General features: G+C 39.6%; 2 protein-coding genes across 3 annotated transcripts in view; both read left to right on the forward strand.

Annotated features, from left to right (window-relative positions):
• Positions 1-7,426, forward strand: part of sptb (spectrin, beta, erythrocytic) — a 34,237-nt gene extending 26,811 nt beyond the window's left edge. For both annotated transcript variants that reach the window (XM_036592607.1, XM_036592608.1), the window contains 11 exons: positions 58-208; positions 662-906; positions 1,299-1,437; positions 1,552-1,636; positions 2,307-2,503; positions 2,789-2,853; positions 2,938-3,001; positions 3,770-4,032; positions 4,382-4,555; positions 5,452-5,494; positions 5,616-7,426. In XM_036592607.1, the coding sequence (XP_036448500.1) occupies positions 58-208; positions 662-906; positions 1,299-1,437; positions 1,552-1,636; positions 2,307-2,503; positions 2,789-2,853; positions 2,938-3,001; positions 3,770-4,032; positions 4,382-4,555; positions 5,452-5,494; positions 5,616-5,804 (1,615 nt within the window). In that variant the 3' untranslated portion in view covers positions 5,805-7,426. The remainder of the gene's footprint in view (positions 1-57; positions 209-661; positions 907-1,298; positions 1,438-1,551; positions 1,637-2,306; positions 2,504-2,788; positions 2,854-2,937; positions 3,002-3,769; positions 4,033-4,381; positions 4,556-5,451; positions 5,495-5,615) is intronic.
• Positions 7,427-8,835: 1,409 nt separating this feature from the next.
• Positions 8,836-16,903, forward strand: part of ccdc88c (coiled-coil domain containing 88C) — a 79,884-nt gene continuing 71,816 nt past the window's right edge. The window contains exons 1-2 of the mRNA XM_036592851.1: positions 8,836-9,516; positions 11,593-11,693. Coding sequence (XP_036448744.1) covers positions 9,457-9,516; positions 11,593-11,693 — 161 coding nt within the window. The 5' untranslated portion in view covers positions 8,836-9,456. The remainder of the gene's footprint in view (positions 9,517-11,592; positions 11,694-16,903) is intronic.

Here is a 16,903-nt window from a genome sequence, read left to right on the forward strand (position 1 = left end):
GCGGCCATGGAATGGAGAAGTACAGAAGAATAAATTATTACCTGTCACCTTGTCCAGGTACTTCTATGATGGGAAGGAGCTGGTGGTTCAGATCAATGAGAAACAGAATGAGCTTCCTGAAGATCTGGGAGAGGATTTCAGTAAAGCAGAGTCTTTCCATCGCATGCATGCTGCCTTTGAAAGAGACATCAGCACTCTGGGCAAACAGGTAAAGCAAGTACTGAATACTTGGATTACCTTAGCATCCTTACCATTTACCCCTCTTTCCTTTTTGCCTCAAAAATCCTGAATAAGATTTGATAAGGATAAAGGTTTTTGATTTTGATTGCAACTAAGAAAGAACTAGTACGTTTAGCTGACTGGTAATGTAAGAGGAAGGCAGTCTGTAAACATCTTAAAAAATAAACATTATAATATTTGCTGGATTCTAAAATGAACAGAAAAATTGAGGTGATGAAGTGAGGCTAACATCTGTTATCTTTGAGATAGGATCACAGAGTAACTATGTAGTAGCATTGTAGTAGGAAGACTGACAAAAACCCATATATAGAGAATTACAGTAATCCAAGCAAGATAGCACCAGTGCATGTTTCAACTTATCCATATCAGATGTATATCAAATGTAAAGTCTCTTTTTCTCTTTGTATATTTCTGTCTGCAGGTACACCAGTGCCAGGAGACAGCAGCTCGTCTGTTTGCCCAGTATGCTGGGGACCAGGCTGTTGCCATCCAGACAACAGAGAAGGAGGTGGTAGATGCCTGGAAGGGTCTACTTGCTGCCTGCGCAGGAAGGCGGAAACAGCTAGAGGAGACAGCCAGCAAGTTCCGCTTCTTCACCATGGTTAAGGACCTAATGGCATGGATGGAAAGCATCATCCAGCAGATAGAAACCCTAGAGAAACCAAGGTGAGAAGGAGGTCCTGCAGGAGAAGAATAAACTGAGTTTTGTTACAAAGTGTCTAGACATGGCACCGTTCCGATAACTTGGCAGTTATCAGCAGAAAATCCTGGATCAGATATCGGAGGGAGAAAAAGAATGAATCTGATTTAACCCTGTAACAAATCTTCAGTTGTGTGAGCATGATAGCCTACTTATAGGTGGTTAAACAAAGAGCTTCAGTTAAAAATAACTTTTTAAAAAAACATAGTAGTTTTTACAGAAATACTGGAATCAGCTGATAGAAAAGGTTTCAATATCAGTATCATTATTGGTAAAGAAAAAGTAGAATTGTGCCATCTTTAAAAATGTCATGCATCACCTGAACTTCTAATTGAGTTTGTCCTGTTCACAACTCTAGAGATGTGTCATCAGTGGAGTTACTAATGAAGTATCACCAAGGGATCCGTGCAGAGATTGTGACTCGAGAGCCAAAGTTCAATGATTGTGAGGTGCTAGGTCGGACCCTCCTGGCACGGAAACACAAAGACTCAGATGAGGTGAGAAGACAAAGAACAGTGTTTGGGCTTACTTGTTAGAGGAATGTCCAGAAGCTGTGATTTGTTCATTGCGTTTTTGTCATGTCTGTCTTTTGTCCCACCTGTCTTTTATAGATCAAAGAGAAGCTGATTCAGCTGAAAGAGAAGAAGGAAGAAATGTTATGGAAGTGGGACAGCACATGGGACTGCCTTAGCCTGAGTAGGTGTTCACTGAGACCCTATTTACACGTGGTCACTTCATGCGTCTTAAGTATCAGGATTATATCTGGATAAGGCCAAGCCACATAAAAATGCAAGTGTAAACACACCCAAGACACAGATACAAATCTGATCACTCAAATCACTTCAGGAGGTGGTCTGAGACATATTTGGGCCACATCTTATAGCAGTGTAAACGCATTCTTCTCCCCAATACACATTCAACAACCAAAACCCCTCCCAGTACAACGGAAACTCCTCCCCTTGCAGTACGTCACTGATTCATGTCTGCAAGGAGGATAATCATGGAGGGCACAAATAGTTGGGGACTGGACAAAATAAAATGCTTAATAGCAATATGGACAGACACTACTGTGCAAAACAAACTGTAGATGAAGAGGCTGAAAGGATAAACAATTGGTTGCCACGTAACGAGGGGATTTGCATATTATGTCCCACACAGCAATTTGATTTCAGTTCAACTAACCAGAGATGCATTTAACTACCAAGTGTAAATGCATGTGTACTTATCAGTATACAATCCAGATACTAGTTACATGAAGTGACCAGGTGTAAACAGGTTCTGAGTTATACCCACAAGCATCATCACATACAATTACACTTCACTCGTAAAGTACAGTTCCCCAAGTTACAGTACTGTCTCCCCCTAGTGTTGGAGGTGTGCCAGTTTGCTCGGGATGCATCTGTGGCAGAGGCCTGGCTGGTAGCTCAGGAGCCATATGTGGCCAGCAGGGACCTCGGCAAGACCGTAGATGAGGTGGAGAAGCTCCTCAAGAGGCACGAGGCCTTTGAGAAGTCCACTGCAGCCTGGGAGGAGCGCTTCTCTGCACTGGAGCGCCTGACAAGAGTAAGGGAATTAGTGCTATGTGTATATGGTTGTCATTAGCTTTTCAGGCAGTTTTTTATAAATGTCGGTTTGCAATAACTTAACATATCAAACAGAAAGCTGCTTAAATCTTCTCTTTGCGGAAACTGCTAAACTGAAGAAACAAACAAGTTCTACTTTGGGAATACTGAATCATGTTTTAAACAAAATCTACCTTACTAAATGTTGAATGAAGAAGGCAAGGTGTCTTCAAACTGTGTGAGACAGTGTTCATGCACATAGTTATTGGGTATTGTTTTGTCCTAGCTTGAGATTAGAAAGTATCGTGAAGAAATGCAGCAGTACAGAGATGAAGAGGAAAAGGACAGCAGGTAACATCAAATACAAGACACATCTTTACAGTTCATGCTCCAGGCCTCAGTTTTACCTTATTGACCCATAACTCTGGCCCACAGGAAGGAAGACACAGGCTTTGCAGAGGAGTCTTCACAACTCTACACAGTAGAGGAACCGTCTCTGGTTAGTTCACAAAGATTCTAATCATCTTTCTACTCCATTTCACTCCATTTTCATTTTTTTTATGATTTGATTAGATTTTTGATATTTCACATGTTAAAAATATCTCGATTCTACAGTTCCAATGATATGCTGGTCCAGCTCAGAAAAATACAGATTTTATTTCAAAATGAAGGATTGCAATGTAAGATTTCAGTTTGTTGCACTGTTTCTGCCATATAGGAACCACCTTTCAATAGATGATTCTTTTAAAATCTGTTTTTGGCTCCACAAACAATCTTCATAAAATGTTCTTAAAATGACAGGCGTAGAGATTAAGCATTGAATTTTCTACACTTTATGTGAAATGACATAGGTGTACATTTATAATATACAATATTTATGATATAAATGAGAATAACCTTTTTAAAGTTAATTAACCCCTTTCAGCACAAAGGAACCTTTCACATAATGTGCATTTTCTGTACCAACAAGATCTGTACACCCAAGCCAAGAACCATTTTGGAAATTAACTTTTAAGATTGTGGCTGTTGAATTTTATGTTGGATGGATCAATAGAGATTTCATAGAGAAAATCTTTAATATTGTTTTTAATGATATAAGCAGACATTAAATTAATAATGTTTTCTGTTTCTCAGTTAAATTGATCATTTTGAAGACATTATAGGTTTTCTTCAGAAAATGATATATAACATACTGTTCTCTTTTTCAGTGTTAAATTTCCCAAGCTTTTCCTTTACTTTGCATATTTAATTTTGTGTTTTTGTTTAGTCTGGCATTGCAGCAGTGGAGCCCAGCTCAGGTCACGGTGATGGCACCGCAGGAGATTCGACAGTGCCCATCATTTCAGAAATTCAGGAGAGTGGCTCCTTGGAACTGGACCCAATCACAGACCCATCCATCCAGGTCACCAAGGAGACTGAGCGAGCTGCCACTCTCCCTGTGGAGCCTCCACGACCTCAGGCAACCCTGCTGGAGGGAACACTAGCACGTAAACATGAGATGGAGGGACCCAATAAAAAGGCATCTAACAGGTGATTGATTTTAATCTGACATCAGTTTTGTTGGGTTTGAACTATTTTTTCTAAAAATGTTATAAAAAATTGAGGATACTGTAGCCAAAAATGAAGCCATCATCAGGGGAAATTCACTGATTTTGTAATTTTTTTGCATTATGAAATGTTCAAGATGTAAACAAGGTCAGTCAGAGTGGTTTAATGTGAACTCAGAATTGTTCACAGTAGTGGTGAATGGAACCAGACAACAAGCTTTTTAAAGCCAACTTGCAGAGGTTTTTGAAAAACCTCTGAACTGAATTTCCCCTTTAATTTGCATTTGTGATGCATCTTAATGCAGATTTTGTCACCTATTCTCTTGTCTCAGGTCCTGGAACAACATCTACTGTGTGTTAAAACCTGGGCAGCTCTGGGCCTACAAGGATGGCAAGAGCTACAGCCATGGTGTCACATTCCATGGTGAAGACCCGCTGTCACTCAGCAATGCCACATGTGAGGTGCTGACCAGTTACAAAAAGAAGAAACAGGTGTTTAAATTATGGTAAGAATATCAGTATTTGTTACGGCTTAAACCAGTATTATCATTATTTATTATCATTATTGATGCTATTTTCTAATGTCCTCAGATTCTTGCTAAAGAATTAAAAGAATTAAAAAGTTAAAGGGGAATTCCACCAAATTTTCCAAATTTTTGCCCATTCAATTGTTGTAAATAATTGAGAATGTTTTGATGTGAAGTTGTTCATAGTGGTGATAAGAACAAGGGGTCACTATGTCTACAGTGCAAATATAGCCATTTAACCGTAGGTAACAACACATATGGACTAACAGATCTTTGTGATTACTCAGGTGTATTTAATTGCTTCATTAGTGCAGGTATAAGAGAGCTTTCATCATTTAGTCTTCATAATAAGCTTTTGGTTACCTTTAGCTTTTGCTATTTGTCAGCATGAAGACCAGAGTTGTGCCAGTGAAAGTCAAGGAAACCATTAGAAGGCTAGCCAAGCCTTAGGCTTACTAAAATGTTTGGAACATTATTAAGAAGAAAGAGAGAAATGGTGAGCTTAGTGACCATAAACGAACTGGTAGGCCAAGGAAGACCTCCACAGCTGATGACATAGCATAATGAAGAAAAATCTCTATACCCCTGACCAACAGACCAGAAACACTCTTCAGGAGTCAGGTGGGGATTTTTCAATGACTACTGTCCACAGACAACTTCATGAACAGAAATACGAAATGGAATGAATACCCAAATAGTTAGTTGTGTATCCAGACACTGCCACCTCAAATGGTTGATCGAGGGCTCGAGCACCCTTGAAGCGTCACAAAGGCCTTGCTAATGTGTTTTGTTGTTAATGAGGTAAAAGGCTACATTTTGTACACTGTGACCAACACTGTGACCACTGACTGTTCGCTCTTCTCTGTATTTCTTAGGCTTGGAGACGGCAGTGAGTACCTGTTCCAGTGTAAAGATGAGGTCAGTTTTTTTCTCAAAGCATGACGATTTCACTCATCTTTCGGTCACTTAAATGTAATCCCAGTCAAATTTTCAGCAGAGCCAGTAACATCTTTTAACTGTGCAATGTGTTCTTCCACAGGATGAGCTGCAGACATGGACTCAGGCCATAGAGAAGGCAGCACAGCCTGATACAGAGGAACCAGTGGCAGGACCCTCACAGCCTCGAGCCCGGAGCCTACCCCCACCGTCCTCCTCCACCATGCCAGAAGCCCCCTCTGCCAAGAAGGACAAGGAGAAGAGGTTCAGTTTATTCACCAAGAAGAAGTGAGGGGAGCCCCAACACTCCAGGACCTCAAAAAGAACAAAACACGTAGGACACAGTGGGCAGGTGGAGAAAAGAAGAGTTTTTTAAACATTATATTCATTTGTATGATTGAAAATGTCACTCCTGCCTGTATGTAAGCCAGTGAACTGTTGTGAAGGTCCATGTTTTCTTTACTTTTACTCTTTTCCCCTAAAATAGATACCAGATTCACATTGTATCCAAATAAAAGCACCAGAATGCTGTTTTCACACTTCAACCAAAGATTGTAAATTTTTTTCTCTTTTGTTTTCATTACTTGATCTTCTTCTGAGCATGCTTTCTTTATATTATGTAGTATATTTTAATCACATAATAAGCATTTTTTTGTCAATCTGCCTTACTCTTCCAGATAATGGTTGCGAAATGTGATACTGTGCTCTTTTGTGTTGGAACTTGTAGAATTTACATAGAATTGGACATTAGAGAGTTTGTTGTAAGCCATACAGAGGTTTAGTTGTGAGGTTTGGTTTATACACTGTACACTACTGTATAGAATCAGCACAAATGCAGTAAGCACAGTGGTCAGTGTGCATTATTATTTTTCAAGTATTAACAGTGGCTTTATTTTCCATTATGGTAATAATAATGGAATTAGGATTGGTATAATAGAGTAATATGCTTGTAAGGCAGAGGATGAAGGGGTACTAAATATTCTCTTAAACCTCCAGTATGCCTAAACATATGTTTTTAATGCATGAACGGATGTGTTTATTTAATATGGTGCTACGTGATTACATACCATGTTTTACCCTCTCATACCTCTCAGGCTCTTTGGTTTGTGGATCTCTAATCTCGATTGGCCAGTGCTGTTACTACAGCTGACAAAAGCGTAAACCGGTCTCGTTTTCATCACAAACATATTAATATCACATTATGTAAAGTTATGCAAATGTAGTATTTGGTCTGTGCCATTCAGCCAATGAAACACAGCAGTCCTCCCATTGCAGTTACTCAGAATGTACCTGGAAAGAATGTGTAAAGTCAGTATGAATGTAATACGAGAGGAAGCAAAGTCAAAGGAAAGGAAAGGAAAACATATCTTTAGTCAAATCCAACAGGGATACAGAATTTTGTATAGAAAAAAATGTAAAATTCTCAGACAGTTGATCATAAATACTTGTAAATCACATCTATATTTAGTGCATAACAATTGTTAAGAATATGTATAATATCTTGTGTCATTAATGATAAGATCTGAGCTGGCTGAAATGCTTCTTCTTATGTGTTTCAGTCAGCACCCCTCAGTGTACTAAACCTGCTTAACACTCACTCCGTACCGTGGGCTGCCCAGTCAGTACATTTTAGGTCAGTTTTAACACGCTCTTGATTCTTCTGTCTTCCTGGTAAACAGAATGGGTTTCTAACAGGGTTGGTGTGATTATTAAAAGGTCTGTTAGAAACACTCTAGTATTGGAACATATATTGTGTGATCCATGTCTGTGTCACTCACTTCAGGGTTGATCTATCTTTTCCACTTTCTCTTCTCTCCTTTCATATTTGCATACTCAGTGCAGAAACCTTTACAGTAAGGCCAAGTATGAAGAGAGGAACTTTGCAGAATCAATAAACTCTTTGTTTGCAGTCGAGTTTGTCATTTGTTTGGTGTTCAGAATACATTGAAAGTCACATTCACTCATATGTAAAAATATTTTTGTTTATATCAAATGTTTTATATGTTCCTATCATTTTCCAAAAGCTGCTACTGTATCAAGCTTTAGTTTGATTTGGTGGTAAGACATGCCAAATCTATGGAAACCTGTTCTCACCAGGTAGAGGAGAAAACATTGCTAGGGTTTATTTTTCTCCTTCTGTTTCTGGCAGCAGTATATCACATTTTGACTTTGTGTCTTAAAATAATTACTTATTTTCTCCAAATATGCACAAAGTATCTTGAAAATAATCGCTTATTTCTCTGGATGTTGATTTATTGAAGTGAAATCCCAACATACTGTGTCAAAATAATGAGAAAATATTAGATAATTAAATATTTACGTCATTATTTTGACTTAGTATGTCAAAATGCAGTGAAAATACGTCATTATTTTGAGATACTAAATGATAACTGACATAATAATTCAAAATTTCAAGGAAATCAGTAATGTCAAGAAAATGTCATTATTTCAACATAGTAACTCAAAATTTAAAAAAAGTTATGTGTAACATTTTGAGAAAATTAAATATTTCAGAATACTACATTATATACAGTAAATCAAAAGTTTGAGAAAACCAGTCTTTATTTTAACATTGTAGCTCAATATTACTTTGCAAAATTAATTGAGAAACAATGTCATTCATATGAGATATTAAGTTGTTATTTTGGGGTATTCATTCAAAGTTTCAACATTCTGCTTCCAGAAACTACAATTTTTTTTCTCTTCTCCTTGGTGGGGATGGCTTTTTATTCCATACCAATGTGTGGTGTTTTTTTTTCCCACAAACATTCATCCACAAAAATATCTTTTATTAAATTAGGAGTACAGTAATTAAAATAAATGCATTAAAATAACATTGAATTCATGAGGTAATTACAAAATACTTCATCAAGAGAGCACTACCACTTGTCAACCCAGTCCTAGTGTTCTGGGGGCCCATGAGACAGACTGCTTTATCCAAGCCCCCAGTACAGCTAAACAAGGCCACTAAATACACTAAATACCTGGTACTGGTGTACTGGCAGCCAGCTTAGACATGCACACTAGCAGAGAGCAGAATTAGTGTGGAGGGGGCAATTAAGGTCATTATTTGGCTGGGACGTGAACGTGGACGGTCTGGTTGGCCCTGAGGACTAAAGAGTAAAGATTAAACAGCAGAGGGAGCAACTGAGCTAAAACGTGGAGATTCAGTGGTCCGCAATACAATTTGATCTGTTGGTTACGTCATTTTGAATGAACCCCAGCTCCCAGGAGTCACTCATTGGTTATCTTCTCACCCCTTTTAGGTGCACGCACGTTTCTGATTGGCTCCCAGGGATGTCATTGTGCCGCGCTATTCACGCCGAGCACAGGTTGAATGCTCGGTAACAAAGTAACGCAAGCCAAGCGTGCTGAGCTGAGAGGAGAGGAGAGGAGTGGAGAGCGGGCTGGAGATGAACTTTAATCTATCGCGGCCATAACTTTTCCTTTGAACTTTTCCCACACACTCACCCGTTGGCTTATTAGGTCAGGGTGTGGATGTGTGGCTTGAGATCGCCCCTTCTTTATTCGCGGTGTGGATCTTTTCGTGAGACTAGTAGTTAGTTTGTAGTCTGCGCTTCACTTTGTCCGGGACCCTCTGATCGCTCTGTTCGAGCTTCAGTCGGAAATGGTGCCGTAAAAGTTTGTCAGCGAACATCTCACAGCCACAGCGCCGCGCTCAAGTGGATGGAAAGTACCGTGTTTTTTCACGTCTGCCTTTTCTGGAGAAAACGTCCTTCTAGCCGTGCAGGATTACTATGTTTCTTACTTGAGCCGCTGGCGTGATTCCGGGCGATCACCAGCACCAGCGGCATTGTTCTGATTGTTCTGCTCCGCCAGCAGCAGCACTGTGGAGCCTGTAACGTCCAGGAATGTGTGCACTTACATTTAGGCAGTAAACTCACGTGTTCAAGCGCTTCTGGAGTTTCTTACAGCTTCTCAAAATGGATATTACCGTGTCTGAACTGATGGCGAACTTCATGGAGTCCCCGCTGGTGGTTTGGGTAAGTAAAAAGGAATTAGATGGGACATGAAGACATGGCACCTGCTCCTTCCTGCTGATTTCCCTGCCCTGGTTTGGAAGACCTAAATTGTGGATTACCCAGAATTTAGTAGTTCTGTGAGGCTTTAGTCGGCAAAAGTAGGCTAAAATTGGCAGCCGCCAAGACCAGCAGACTTAAACAGTTTACGTCTTTGGATTTTTCTTTATCTGGATTTTGGTAGTGTTAGTGGGAAAAGAGCAGATGAGGTCATGCTTTGGCTCAGGCCTGAATAGATGCTGTAGAATAATCAATTAAATCCCTTTAAACTGCCTTTTAGTGGGCTGAGCATCTGGTAAACATGGTGTTATATAGGTTTGAAACTTGAGTTTTATCTGTCTGTCTATCTGTACAATGCACACACTAGTATGTCACAAGTTTGACACCTGCTCATCCATCGTTTCTTCTGAAATCAAGGATACTTATGGAGAGATTATCCCCCCCTTTCCTGCACTAACACTGGAAAATGGAACATTGCTGTGATTATTTGATTGCTTCCACACAGGGGTGGGCAATGTAAGGAGGTTTTATTATTAGCCTTATAAATTATGTCAAAATACCCTTTACTGAGCACATCTTTAATATCTCATCAGTACTTAAGGAACACTGGCCAACTACAAGTTTCATTACGGAGTGAGCACAGTTAGGCCTGTTTAACTGGATTCAGTGCAGTGCAGTTTGGAAAACACTGAATAAAATAATTGTAGTGGTTATTATTGTTGTTGTTGTATTTTACATGTGGCATTACAAGTTCTATTTTGTTTGTTCCAGTGTATGTAAAAAATATCTTGAAGTATTGTGATATATTTTTGCCATATCGCCCACCCCTACTTCCACATCACTCATCAGTGAAGTCAGGTACTGGTGTTAGATGATTAGTTCGGGATCTCAAATGCCCCTCAAGCTCCACTCAATAGTATTGCATGGTGTTCCATCTTTCCAGAAAATGCACTTCCACTGCTCCACAGCCCAGTAGAGCTTTATACCGCTCTACTCAACACTTGGCACTGGTCTTGGTGACCTCAGGCGAATGTACAGCTGCTCCAGAGCATCCTGTTCTACTGCCAGTGTATTTCTGTAGATTAAGATAGATTTTAGAAGCTGTGTGTATGCGGTTGGATGCATGTGTCAGCAGTGGGTGCACCTTATAATTAACTAATTAGAAAGGTTGTCTGAATACCTCTGCGCACAGTATGTATATATGTACTTTCAGGATGCTCGTTCAAATAATCAAACCCCATATTTCCCTCTTCCTAAACATGAACAAGCATTACAGTGTTTCTGAGGCCTTATGATCTTGTAACAAACACAAAAGTGATGTCCAGAGCCCAGCAGCAGAATCTTATGTTATTGAGAAACATTGATGTGTAGTGTATTTAACTGTTTTGTGGGAAGACGATGGCACTCGCTGAGAATATTTGAGTGAAACCTGTGGAACTTCCCATGACCCCTTCACCCTGGCCTTGCGTCCTGTTTGGCTGACCACCCTACTGCTTTCTCTCTGTATCCTCTGGCCTTTGTCTTTCTATGTAATAATTCATCTCAGAGGGCTACACAGAGCCTCCACATGAAAGGCCTCGGGCCACTGCTAACAGTTCATGGTATTGTCAGTGTGTTTGGATTTTTTGAGCTGACCACAATTTTCTGCAGTTGTTAGCTTTTACATACGTCATACGTTTACATACAGTTATGCAACGAACAGAATGGGAATTGGTTTTTATCCATATATGTAAATAAAAAGAGAGGCAAGAAAGGAAAGGCATGCCTTATGCATTACTTCTGGCCAGTGCTATAATATATTTAGAGGTCAGTCGTGAGTTACGTTTGTTTATTTGAGCTTGTGCTGTGTCTGTCATCAGTTGATGATCGGAAGCTAGGAAGTAGGCCGAATAGGTTTTAACATTGAACATGAGTCAGTTAATTAGTTAATCGCAAATGAAATATCAGCTTAGACTGCATGACCGTGACAGGCCTAGCGTCATTCATTGATATGCACTAATCATATTATCCTGCCCTAACTAAAGTGCTCCTGTTTTTCAGGTGAAGACCTTTGGGCCACTGGCCTCTAACTCGGATGACAAGCTCTCCATGTTCATGGAGCTAGTGGATGGGGTCTTCCTGCATAAGATCATGACCCACATGTGAGTGTTCCCGCCAGCAGTGTGTAGTGTGTCTGTATGTGTGTGTGTGTGGTTTAATCTTGCAGCTGTTGTACCGTTTGTCGTTCTGAAACCACATCCTATCCCCTTCTGCCTCATATCAAACTGTGCAGAGACACCATCAGTGCCTTCACGCTTCATCAGACTGTCAGTCTTAGTTTTTAATGGGCCCTGAAGCTGAGTGTCTGTCTTTGTTTGATTACTGAATCTCTTCAGTGTTTAACAGCCTGTATCTGCTAGTAAAGGCTCAATGGGGACAGTGAGGTGTAAGATAGGGGTCAAAGGGGTCACTGCATGGACCTTTTATTTGGCGCCATTTTTCTAACTGAAAGTGGCTCTTGAGAAGTTTCGGTTTGCTCTGCTGTCACCTCAGAAGTAGCGCGTGTGTGTAAAAAGAGTGACACAGGTGGCTTTCAAAGTCTGTGCTTTGCAAGTCCTTAGACAGAAAATTTGTGAAGTTATACGAAACATGATGGAGCTGCTCTGAAAGTGGCTTTGCAAGGCAATTGCTGTTTAGCAGGTCATAGTAGGTAGTGTGATATCCTGTTGTTGCATACTTGTCAGCTATTTTTTTCAAATATACGTTGCTTTAATGTCAGGTTGCCCATACCCACTTCTGACACTCCAGGAAAAGTTTCCATATGTGCAGTAAAGTGGCAGTATTAAAGCTGAAGAAGTGCTGAAAGTACACTGCCCTGCTCAAATCTGTACAGAACCCTTGAGAAAAAGTGTTCCTATCCAGTAACTCAAAACACATTTTCGAGCTAAAACTGCTTATTTGACAACATTCTTTGTAAACCGTGGCTTCTGAAGCCTTTGCGAACTTGCTCATGAAGCTGCTGAGGCATCAACAAGGAGTGGGTAATTTAAAATAAAAAATAATTTAAAAATAATAAAAAATAATTTAAAAATTTGAAAAAGTTTGAAAAAATATGTACCAGTGACAGCGTTCTGCAGAACGTCAGAGGACGCCCGTGAGTCCTCAGTGAATGGAGTTGAATGTCGTTAACGGCTAAAAATAAATTATTAAAACAGCTTTTGACCATTTGTCTAGGACCTTCCTTTAATTCTGGAAAGTAGAGCGATGTATTTAATAAAAAAAAACAAAAAACAAAGAAAACTTAATGAACATACACGAGGCACCGTTAAAAAGTCCTATAACTGAAATTCAGAAGTGTTCGAAAATATTTTTAACAGTGATGTTAAAATGTTTTCCGCTGTTGTATGTTCAGGACATTAATGCATTTTTTTACATTAAAAAGCACTTAAAACTTTGATTTTGTTCAAATGCTCCATATTAACCCATTCATTTTGGACTCGCTCGGGAGCGCCCTCTAGTGTTAGACAAACCCAATAGGCATTATTGAGTGGCAATTCTGCTCACTACATGTTCACTGGCAGAACGATGTTTTCTTCGATGCAGATGTGAATGCAGCATTAATGTGAGCTGTCCAGAGCTGTAGGAAGATTATTCAGACTGCACCAGACAATAAATCCAACGTTTAGTAAGGAGTGAGGAGGATTTAAGCCAAAACATGTTGTATTCGTGAATTGTGATTTTGAAAGTGTACATCAGCTTTTTAAATTTATTAAAGTGCAACTATAAAAAGTGAGTTACATGAGTCATTTTGGGGTCTTCATTCAGTTTTTAGATGTGCAAATTTGCATTTTGACTACCTTTTGTACTTTTCATTCATTCAGATCAACTTGAAGTCTGTGTTTCAATTTGTTATGTGCTAACTTTTGGCAATATTGTTGTACTGCTATCAGAATCTGTACCTTAACTGTAAATTCTGGATTGTAGATGTATTAAAGTTTGTGAACATGAAAGTAAAAAATGCAGATTTGAACTTTAATTGTTGTGATACGTTCGTTGTGATACGTTTGTTGTGATACATTCATACTAGTTTGCATCTCATTTCCTTACGTGTAAACTTTTCATAGTGTTGTTGCACTTCTCTCAGAATCACAATCGTACAGCCTAGAAAAGTGTGTGAAGCTGGCAACTATGGTCACTTCTGGGTAATGATTACTTGACCCAGCTTGACCCTTAATCTGTGGTTCCCAAACCTGGTTCTGAAGAACCGCCTGCTCTGCACGTTTTAGTGCTTCCCCCTGCTCCCAGCACACCTGATCAAACTAATCAGCTCATTAACAAGCCCTTCATGACTTGAAATAGGTATGTTGGGAGCCATGAAAAACTAAAATGTGCAGGGTGGGCTACTCCAGGACCAGGGCTGGGAATCTGTGGTTTAAAACAAATATTCATTTTTTTATGTTAGAAGTGCAGCTCACTTGACTGAACTGCACTCTTTCTTTCGTGGTCGTGAGAGTCAGTTTTACACTTTCTCCCTCTTTCTGTCCCACTCTCTTGCTCTGTGTCTGTGTTTTTGTGCTCTTCCCAGCTGTGCTAACCGTAGTGCCCCTCGCTAACCCTGCCCCCCATGCAGTAATGTCCTTTAACCCACTTTCCCCCAAGCTGCCCACGCCTCCTCTTTATTAATGAGTAGGCTTAAATACTGTCCTCCCTCAGACAAAGAAAATATTTTCCTCATAAAGGGGGGGGTTGTGTGTCAGGGTGGGGTAAAATGCCCCCGTCAGATTAGCGGATGACGCGTGTGACTGTGTTATGCATGAGTTCCTCTCAGACGGCATCCGTGTCTGTGTGTGCGCCTTATTACACCTGCTCTGATTTCCTGTTTAAGATGTCCTGTTAAATCCTGTACAGATTGAACAGTGTTACTGTCTGTGATGCCTTTATTACTGTAATAGAGCTCATAGATGTCAAGTGTTTTATGTGTGTGTGTATATGTTTGTATGCACACACACACACACACAAATGACCTGAGCTACAGTGGAGTTCAGAAGTCCAAGATTAAATTAAAATGAAGAAGAAATATTTGAAATTTCTTGGTCACTTTTCACATTAAAGCAAGATGGTGAAAATGACCATGTTAAAGCCTTTCTTCAGAGACTGTTGCACAAACCTGCAAACGAGTCCATGCCAGCTTTAGTGCTTACAGCAACAGGGTGACAAACCAAATACTAAGAATACTCACACCTCTTCCTGTCTCTTGTGATCTTTTGCAGTGCATCATTAGGTGTAGGTTTGTCTCCTCATTACGTTTACACACACGTGCATACAATTTCTATATGTACAGTACTGTGCAAAATCAGAGACCACCTCTCATTTAAATTATTTTTAAGAAAAACAGCTGTTAAGTACATATTATTTTATATTATTATATATTTCTAATGAGCCTTCTGCCCAATGTCAGCTGGGATAGGCTCCAGCACCCCACTGCGACCCAGAAGGATAAGCGGTTTAGATTATGTATGTATGTATGTATGTATGTATGTATGTATGTATGTATGTATGTATGTATGTATTTCTAAAGAGATTAGAAATACTAGCTGACATGCATTAGGAAGAGGAAAGTCAGAGGGAAAAAAGTGGAAAAATTATTAAAAGAATATTTGACTCCCAACAACCATGCAAGACCTGGTAGACCAGCATAACTGTCACAATCAGAAAAATGGACAGGTCTTTCTGTCCATCCTTCCACTGTGAGAAGGCAACTCAGTGCTGTGGGTGTGAAAGGATGTGTAGCTGTCAAGATGCCATTACTGGAGGAGAAAGAAATTAACAAAGAAGAACAGAATGTGCAAAAACAAACAAAGGATCTGCTGCTGTTCTTAGAACAATAGATTGACCACTCCAGAGTCCAGACCTCAGTGTCATTGAATACGTTTGAGATTGCTTGGATCATGATAAGCAGAAAATACAAGCAGAAAATACAAAAATAACTTCTAAAACTGAATTTTGGAGGTGTGCAAAAATATCCAAGCAGATTTCTTTGAAAAACTGAAACAAGTCTTGTAAAAATAATGGAAGCTGTAATAAAGACAAAGGCTGGACAAACTAGGCAGTAGTTATTGAGGCTTCTGTGAATTTGAATAAGTTTTTCTGACTTTTTCTGATGCTAAAAATAAATAACTTGCATAGCTTAATGGCTGTTTTAAAGGACGTTAATTAAATGCAGGGTGTCTGACTTTTGAACAGTATCTAAATGTAAAAGATGTGTGTAGAATTTTATTAGCTCTAGTCCATTTTGTAGTTTTAGTATACTGTAATAATGTTGCAGCTCATTTCAGGTATGTGATACGTATATCCTTATCAGCATATCTTCAGATCTATATAGTATAGTACAAAGTGACCCCTGTGGTAAAAAATCCGTCATGCTAACAAATCCCATCTGGCAGATGGCCTTTACGTGCACCCTATCCATTCTCCACTCCAAACACACCCTTTCCCCACATTCTCTCACCAAACTAGCTCTTGTTTTTCCCGGCCCCTCTGTCAGTCGCTGTGTCTATGGCTGTAAAAAGGCTCTGAAGGTGAATCACATGGCAGTTGTCCTGGCCTGAGGGCTACACAAAACATTTGAAGGCGACAGCAGAGTTGAAAAACGGTCTCTGCTCTTAACTATGGTTCTTTCACAAGCAAGTAGGAATTGTGAGCCAGGCTGGCAGGATTTGCATGCCAGTCTCACAAAGCAAATGTAAATGAGGGGAGGACAAATAACGCCTGTGCGGGAGCGCCAACGTGCGTGTGGTGGAGACTGTCCACCAGGCATGCAGCGCGCACACACACACACACACACACACACACACACGGCACGGACAGCTAAAGCCCTGACCACTTCCACAACATGGAAATAAAACAGTGATTTTTATTTTTTTTTTAAAGGAAAGCTGTACCTAGAGGGCATGAAGTTAAAAAGGAATTATGTCTATTTTATAAAAATAATCTCCACAAAATGAAATCATTATGGTGTAAACAAAGTCATGTAAAATGCTCCATTCTAGACAAAATTAGTCAAAAGTGTTTGCAGTGGTGGTGATGGGAACCAGACATTTGAAGAGTTTAATGCTTCAAAAAGTTAGCTCACAGAGTTAGCACACGAATGGTTACAAATACACTCCCTGGTGTATTGATGGTGTTGTAAGGCAAAATAGTACCCCAAAAAACTCATTTTCTAAGATTTATCACTATATTACTATTACCAACATGACAAATATTATAAAAACTCAGACACATGCACTGAGAAATGTTAACTTTCACAGGAGATTTTCAAAGTGTTCTTAAATGTAACGAGACTTCATTGCAAGCAGTTTTGGGCCAGTTCTAC

This window comes from Colossoma macropomum, unplaced genomic scaffold (assembly GCF_904425465.1).
Source record: "Colossoma macropomum unplaced genomic scaffold, Colossoma_macropomum, whole genome shotgun sequence".
Lineage (NCBI taxonomy): Eukaryota > Metazoa > Chordata > Actinopteri > Characiformes > Serrasalmidae > Colossoma > Colossoma macropomum.